General features: G+C 31.5%; 2 protein-coding genes across 2 annotated transcripts; one reads left to right on the forward strand and one right to left on the reverse strand.

Moving 5' to 3' along the window:
* The first annotated feature begins 1,742 nt into the window (after nucleotides 1-1,742).
* Nucleotides 1,743-3,320, forward strand: LOC107476726 (cold-regulated 413 plasma membrane protein 1). The gene is made up of 4 exons (XM_016096591.2): nucleotides 1,743-2,021; nucleotides 2,472-2,579; nucleotides 2,677-2,747; nucleotides 2,953-3,320. Exons 1-4 carry the CDS (start codon nucleotides 1,852-1,854, stop codon nucleotides 3,204-3,206), a joined length of 603 nt encoding a protein of 200 aa, XP_015952077.1. The 5' UTR covers nucleotides 1,743-1,851; the 3' UTR covers nucleotides 3,207-3,320.
* Nucleotides 3,321-3,331: 11 nt separating this feature from the next.
* LOC107476724 (probable CoA ligase CCL6) lies at nucleotides 3,332-8,434 on the reverse strand. Its single transcript, XM_016096589.3, has 19 exons — nucleotides 8,084-8,434; nucleotides 7,797-7,860; nucleotides 6,748-6,837; nucleotides 6,588-6,644; nucleotides 6,432-6,480; nucleotides 6,264-6,340; nucleotides 6,143-6,182; nucleotides 5,943-6,037; nucleotides 5,675-5,839; nucleotides 5,468-5,578; nucleotides 5,288-5,375; nucleotides 5,139-5,205; nucleotides 4,979-5,054; nucleotides 4,786-4,903; nucleotides 4,444-4,689; nucleotides 4,218-4,357; nucleotides 3,898-4,083; nucleotides 3,679-3,798; nucleotides 3,332-3,595 (listed from the first exon to the last, which is right to left on the reverse strand). Exons 1-19 carry the CDS (start codon nucleotides 8,236-8,238, stop codon nucleotides 3,548-3,550), a joined length of 1,992 nt encoding a protein of 663 aa, XP_015952075.1. The 5' UTR covers nucleotides 8,239-8,434; the 3' UTR covers nucleotides 3,332-3,547.

Raw genomic sequence — 8,434 nt, forward strand, 5'->3', positions numbered from 1 at the left:
AGCTTCTGAAAGATTAGAAGAGAGTTTTTAGGAATAGGGTATTAGCTGTAGAGGAAGATTAAGAACTGTATGGGTTAAAAGCATGCATTTATAGAAAATTATATTTTAATTATATATGTCTATATGATGAATAATGGTTATGTCACATCCACACTTTGGTTTAATTAGTGTGTCATTATGTGGTAACATTGTTTAATTTATCTTATTCATCAATGTTTATCTCATTATCTGTACGTATTTATTTATTTATATATTAACATAGTCGGCTGTAACCATAATATTATTGCCACCTGTGGCACAGAAAGACTATCAATGACAGTTACCCTTATTTTTAAGAGAAATATTTTATGATCTCTTTAAATTGTTGCCTAATAATTTATCAAAACATGATCAATTTTTAGTGATGAGGAAGAAATTATAAGTGAACTCGACTCTTTTATATTTGTGTTTGGCATTTAGTTTTAGACACTATAACAATAACCTTTTTAAGAATCAAATTGATTAAAGTTTTTTTTTTTTGGTAAGCAGTTAATTGAACATCTTATGAACACGTTAACCGGAAGGATATACAAAATGTAAGCCCAATCATTATGTTTGTATCTTTGTGGTATTTGGAAGCCCAATCTTTGGTAACAGATGGCAATAAATATAGCCCAAAATAAATGAATTATTATTATTATTATTATTGATACCTTTCTGTTTTTATTTTTATTTTTGTTGTGTTACATTTTTTTTGTTGGTTGTCTTGTTTCTATTATTTTAAAAAAATTTATTCAATCCTACTTAAATAAATATCGGAAATTCGAATTTTATATTATACATGTAATAATTTATTAGTCAATGACAGACTTTTAAATAAAATTTTAATCCCCGATAAATTAACCTTTGTTATTGCGAGTAATTTAAAAAAATTTATTGAATAATATTTTTTAAGTAAAATAAATCTATAAAAGAGAAAAAAATATTATCTTCATGAAGAAAGACTAGAAATCCTTTTTTATTATTTTCAAATGCTGTCATATTCGCGCATATCAGAAAATTTTCGAATGGATCAATCAAAACTAGAAGTTAAAAATGTATATGTTCTAGAAATTTTAAAAACGATTTAATGATTCATTTTAGTTATATTTATTTATAAACTTGCTATTTCCTTTCATTATTATAGTATAGAGTGAGATACAACTTATCCTATAATAATATCAAAGTACAATGAATAATAACATGTACAACGTCATCCTATTACTTTTAGAAGTCAAACTAAATTAAATTTTTGTATTATATTTAATGTAAGTGTGTATAATTGAGTTATGTCTTATATCTGATTATAATTTCTAAAAATAAACACTACTTTATATTTGCTCAATTAATTACTCATTGTTGACACACTATAAATCATTAGTTCACTGAATAAAAGAAAGTTTATTCCTAAATTCTATACTAAGCAAATCCATGTGAGTATTATATTATTATAAAAATGAAAGTCATGCACATAATAATACCTACATATATGTTACTTGTGGGACTTTTCTTTCTCAAAATACAATTTAAATTACTTCTATGTTTATATTATTATTAGTAGTAGTAGTAAACTCCAGATGTTGAAAAAGCCAGCTGTAATGTAATCATTCGGCATACATGGAAACTTAAAAGAATTATTGCAAAACAAAAACTTTAGTGAACCTCCACGTGGCCTTTCTGGAATCAACCATACCATGTCATGTAACATGTAAATGCAATATTTGAGGATGCTTATAATAATAACTTTTTAGTATTATTGCCACCACCTATAATATCTATAACTGTTTGACTTTTCCATTCATAAAATTTCTTCTTGATTTGATTCAAAAGGATATGTGGAAGGGATCAATGGCTTTTCAAGATGAAGCAGCAGCAAAATTGCTTAGCTCTGATCTCATGGAGCTGAGTTTGGCTGTTCACAAGCTTGCTGATCATGCCATCAAGCTTGGTGGTTTAGGCTTTGGAGCTTCCTTTTTTGGATTGATTGCTGCCATTGCTGCTATGTATGTTTTCTCAAACCATAATAATTCATCATCTCCTATCTCTAACTCTTCCTTCTCCTTCTATGCTCTTTAATCCATCCTTTATCTTGTTTTTACTTTTTGAGGAATTCTTAGACTATTATCAATACTCCCTTTTCAATTTTGAGATGAATATAATAAATTAGTGTTAATTTAGTGGTTTACCTAAGTATTAGTATGGCTTAAATGTCTCATACTTAATAGGGTTGGTGATAGTGTGATAGATAAGTTTATAGTTTGTTGATAAGATCAAAGAAGATAATCAATCATAGTGCTAAGAAGGGTCCATTAGTGCATTAAGCAACTTATATTGAATATTGATTGTCCTATTATATGAAAGTTGACAGTTACTGGTTAAAATAGTAATCACTTTCATATATATAAATTTGTTTAATTAAAATTTAACTTGTTACTTCTGTTTGTTTTCTACAGTTACTTGTTGATTTTGGACCGTACAAATTGGAAGACAAACATTCTTACAGCACTACTCATTCCATATATTTTTTTCAGCCTGCCTTCAATTATTTTTGGTGTATTCAGGTCAATATCTTGTTACAGTTCTTTCTTCTTTTTTTGATTTGTATTATTATCATTTTTCTCTAACATTAAATTTGTTTTTTATTCTTGGCTAATGCAGGGGAGAAATTGGAAAATGGATTGCCATTATTGCTGTTGTTCTAAGGCTTTTCCTTCCAAAACACTTCCCTGGTATGATACATACAAATTCTTCTAAGACTTGAGAGTAACCCTGCTCTTGTTCACAATAAGATGCATAATATATAGTTTAATAATCTGTGAAATCTCTTTGTTGTTAATCAATTCATTGAACATGCAAATATTTTGCTGCTATTCTTGTTGTACATTTCAATAATATTTTAACAAGCATTGATTCTTGTTATACATGTTAATGCAGATTGGTTGGAACTGCCTGCTGCATTGATTCTTCTTATTGTTGTTGCACCATCTCTAATTGCAAGCACTTTCAGAAACAACATTGTTGGTGTGGTAGTATGCCTAATCATAGCATGTTATTTGCTGCAAGAACACATTAGAGCCTCTGGTGGATTCAGAAACTCTTTCACCAAAGCCCATGGCATATCCAATTCTGTTGGCATAATCCTTCTCTTGGTTTATCCCATTTGGGCCCTGGTGGTTATCCTCTTTTAGGAACATACCAGAAAAAATCTGTGTAAATTGAACTATTTTGTCTTTTGCATCATTCATTTGTTGAACTTCATTACTTCATGGCTCATTTGTGTATGACCTATATAGTTTGTATCATTGTATGTGTAAACAATGTAAAATCAAATTTCACTACTGTGGAATATATATTACAGGATGATTTGGGTTTCCATCAAATTCATTGCTTGCTAATTCTAAACAAATAAAGTTTCAACTTTTGCAATGCCCAATATATTTTCAACTGGTCTTATTGGATTTTTCATTGTATCATATAGAAAATAGTATAATATAAATAGTGCATATAAAAGTCTCTCTTGCCACTTTGCTCACACCTTGGTTCCCTTGGCTTCTTTGTATAGCTCCTCAATACAATCCTGAAAATAAAATAAGCAGTAACACTATTGATTTGTTTTTCTTACATGAATATCACTTTAGCATATTAGAACACAAGACAAACCTTATAGTACTTGAGTAATTGTGGTCTCTTCAATTTGAATGTTGGAGTTATTAGATCTCTCTCCATGTCAAAGGGAGCTGGTTCCAGATGAATTGCCTTTAGCATCTCGAAGCCTCTAAGCTGAAGAGAATAGATTTCATTCATGTCAAATTTAACCACCATTATTACCAATACCAATATCAGAATACTGTATTATAACTCAAGAAATCATGTCCATACTTGGTGTTTCTGACCAGTGCTGTTGAGCTCATCTAAGATGTATTTTCTTGCCTTCAAATTCTCACATAAAGATTTAAAGTCATCTGTTGATGAATTATGCTTCACTGCCCAATCTTCAAGGGCTTTTCTATCTGGCACCACCACAGCCACCAAGAATGACTCAAAACTGTTTCCATAGACCCAAATCTGCATAGGAAAAAAACCATATCACTCTACAAACTATCTAGATTATTGCATAATTTTTTAGCTAATAGGAGGAGTTACTACATAAATGGTTATATCTCTAACAGCATTGTTCTGTGACTGATGCAGAAACATACCGATGTTATAAGAGGGCATCGCAGATACTTATTTTCGATATTTTCTACAGAAACATATTCTCCTTGAGACAATTTAAAGATATTCTTTTTCCTATCTATGATTTTCATAGCTCCATTAGGCTGCCATTCTCCAATGTCACCTGCAATGGTTTGAAAAATCATTCAGAAACACCAATTTTCAAGTCATTCTCCAAAGTTTGTTCCATAACAACAATTAAGAACTTACCTGTGTGAAACCAGCCATCAACCATGACCTCTTCTGTAAGATCTTCACGCTTATGGTAACCTGAGAACAAGGTAGTCCCTCTAAGGCATATTTCGCCACGAGGTTCACTGGAAAGTGCATCATATCCCATCTCCGGCACGGATTCAAGCCTGGCCTCAATTGTTGTCATAGGAACTCCAACTGTTCCCATCATGGAAAACACATTGCCTAATGCTGTGAAACATCCTCCACAACTTTCAGTAAGACCTGTCACATAATCAAAATGATAACACATCAATATAACATAGCAATTAGTATGGTCAAGAGAATTATAACTAAGATACTAATTTCATATTATCATACCATATCCTTGTGCCAAAGTAGCTCCACTAGTGATCCTTAGAAACTCCTCAATGTGCCGAGGCAGAGGAGCAGCGCCGGATAACAGAAGCCGAACTCTTCCACCTAAGCCTTGTTTTATCTGTCATAAAAGAAAACATCAATCCAATTTTCAGGTCAAATTTCACCAACAGAAATCACAGTAAAGTGCAGTTACCTTATCAAATACAAGCCTATCAAAAAATGGTGCTGCTTTGTCTTGTGGAAGACCCTTCTCTAAGTATCCCAACTTGCTGTCATCAGAATCTAGACTAATTACTTTGCATGATTTTGGAAATTAAGGGTCTAAAATAGAATTGTTTAGTGGCGAAACGTACTAATTATATGCATACTGAAACAATGCACTTCGCAACGCTCCTCCGGATGAAATTTTGCTGTTGATACCTTCAGGCACAAGTCATTGGTTATAACATAAAGACATTTTATGAGTTAAGGTAGCAGCAGGACAAAAGTAATGTCTCTCTACCGGCATAAACACGGTCGAAAACTCTAGGAACGCCACAAAATATAGTTGGCTTCAACACCTGAACATCCTCCATTAAGTACCTCACATCCTGAAACAATTAACATGGAATGAAGCATCAAAATGAGACATATACAAGAAAGGAGCAAAATACTAATGATAAAAACTGAATCCGAATCTTACGCCTTGCCAGAATCCAATTGAGGCTCCCCTATAAATGCAATAGGTCTCCATTATCTGGTCATAGACATGAGCAAGAGGAAGAAAAGAGAAGTACACATCATCTTCGCTTGCCTGCAGCAAGTAGTATATATTATGAGTAGAGAAAAATCGAAACAGGACAAGGTGTGGTATGAAACTTGTGAACATTCAAGAAGATTGTTATCTTACTGCTTTGTCTGTTAAATGAAGTATTTGATCAATAGACAAAACTTCAGCCATGAAAGCCTCATTCTTAATTATGACACCTTTCGGTTCTCCTGTTGTTCCACTTGTGTACATGATTGTACAGATGTCAGTCTTCTTTTTTGGTGGTAGATCACAATCCAAGTTCCCCTGCATGCAGAGCAGAACATACAGGATTAAACAAATCAAAGTGGTTCAAAGTTTTTGCTTTTAAACATGAATATGCAATTAAAAATCAAGCTTTGTTTCCTACCAACTGGAGAAACTCTTCCCAAGAGAAGCAGGATGTACCATGTTCCTCAGCTACCTTCTTTTGCGCGGTCAAAACATTACCAAAACTCACAATAGCTACATTATTAGATTGTAGAAGTTGGTTAGCATTGAAAAGAAGGAAATTAGCCTTAATATAACAGAAGCTCAGAAACTGAAAGAAAGTAGAATCATTTGACATACTTTTGAGATTTGAAGAACACTGCCCAAGACAAGACAAAATCTGTGAAATACAGAAAGAGTTAAATCATCTCCAACAAATTGAAGAACTAACTCAAATGCAAACTCAGGAAGTAGAACTCACAGAAGGAATCTTGTTTTCCTGTACAAATGCTATTGAAACTTGAGCATGGTTTATGATAAACTCCACTGCATTTGGACCTGTTCTTAGGTGCCTCAAGAATCATTAGGGAAATGTTTGGAAAAATAAAAAGCATCTAGAAATCAGTGAGAAAAGGAATGAAAAACATACCAAGTGTGTCATATAATGGGACATATGTTACTGAATGGCTATTACAAGCCTGCATCCACCAAATTTAAATCAAGTTTAGTACTAAACAGTTTCTTGCTGATCAAGTATCATTTTTTCACTACAAAATTTCAAGGTACTATATTTATTTATATATACCTCCATTGTAATTATCCATTCTGGACAGTTAATTCCATATATCCCACAATGATCACCCTATTGATGACATATAAAATTAAGTATTAGCTAGGTAGTTATACTAGCTGTGTTAAATTTACAAATTAGCATGAGGGAGAAAGATCGTGAGGTGGGTTATTACAGGGTTGACACCACGGCTACTCATGGCTGAACCAATTCTGATAGCTGTTTCATAAGCCTCCTGATATGTCAGCCATTTATATGGATCAACCTGCAATTCCAGTTCATATAGTTAACATTGCAAACCAAAAATGCTATTTGTACACTAAAACCAGCAGCTAAAATCAGTCACCAATATATATATGTATAAATACATATGTGATTTAATTTATTTTTAATGTGTAATTTTTGTGGCTTATTTTGGTATACAAATAATATGTTTGAATTTTATATGATCATGAAATCATTTTTGGCTTATGAGTTTAATTTATATCATTGTTAGTTTGTTTACATATAACCTCTTCCCTCTATTTTTCCGCAATAAAAGTCTATTTAATTTTGATCTATCACTATTATTCATGTTAAACAAAAAGTTAAGAGTCAACATTAATTCAGCCCATTAATTTAAAATTACCCAATAATTGGAAAGCAATGAACATTACAAAGAAATATTCAAAACTAAAAACAATAAAAAAATTTTCAAAACTTAAGTAAAAGGAATATTGGAATAAAGTAAAACTAATTTAAGGTTTAGAATTTAGGAGAATTTAGGAGAATTTAGGATATAAGGTGGACAAAAATGACTGTAATTTTGAAAGGGAAAAAAAATAAAAGAGTAATTTTAAAATAAAATAGTGAGTGTGTGCATTTGTTTAGCCATGGTCCAATAATTGATTTTTGACTAAAGATGATTTAACAATTATATTATATATATATACTAAAATTAGTCACTAGAATTAGATATATATTTAAATATAAAATATACATTAAAAATGAATTAAATTATATGTGTATTTATACATAAATACATAACCACTAATTTTAATATTTAATTTTAATGTATAAATACTAAATACTAAATAGCATTCTTGAATTTTTGGCATCTCGGTATACTTACATATTAGGGTGTGATTATATTTAAATTGGAAAGTATGACAAAAGTATATATGTTGTTTTTCACTGGAAATAAATGAAAGGAAGAAAGAGGAAAGAACAAATGAATCTTGGAACCTCTGATTCAGATTTCTGACGACGACCCAGCATTGCCTTGCTGGGGTACTTGCTTGCAGAGTCCCTGTAAAAGGATGAATTAAACTTGAGAAAATATTTTTACTTTATCAATAACTATAACAACTGGCCTATTAGCTCAGTTGGTTAGAGCGTCGATGGGCCAAATTAAATTTTTTTCCCTCTACTAAAAATGCCCAGCATTGTTTTGATAATTCATTATATTGAGAAGCTAATATTTATCTGCTTTTGAACATAGGATGATGATGGGAAAAGAAATGAAAAGTGACCTGAAGAATTGCCATGGAGAATCCAAGTGAGGTGGCAAGTGAAGAAGAGAATCTTTGGCATAGATGCATCTGTACACTGGACCTGCTGAAGGCTTATCATGACTAGCTTCTCTTCCTTCCTCCACCTTCACAATGTATGCTTCCTCCATTCTCATCTCTTTTCTTTCTTTCTTACTTACTATCTAATAATCATTTTCAACTTTGTATAAAAGAGTACATATGAATTTATCAGAGGGACAATGGTGTTAGGAAAGTTCGTTGGGCTGAAGCAATAAATTACAATCAACATTTAATAAAAGTTTCCACACTTATATAATCCCATAAATTATTAATTATTCCATATACTTTCAT

This window comes from Arachis duranensis, chromosome 3 (assembly GCF_000817695.3).
Source record: "Arachis duranensis cultivar V14167 chromosome 3, aradu.V14167.gnm2.J7QH, whole genome shotgun sequence".
NCBI classification, from domain to species: Eukaryota; Viridiplantae; Streptophyta; class Magnoliopsida; order Fabales; family Fabaceae; genus Arachis; species Arachis duranensis.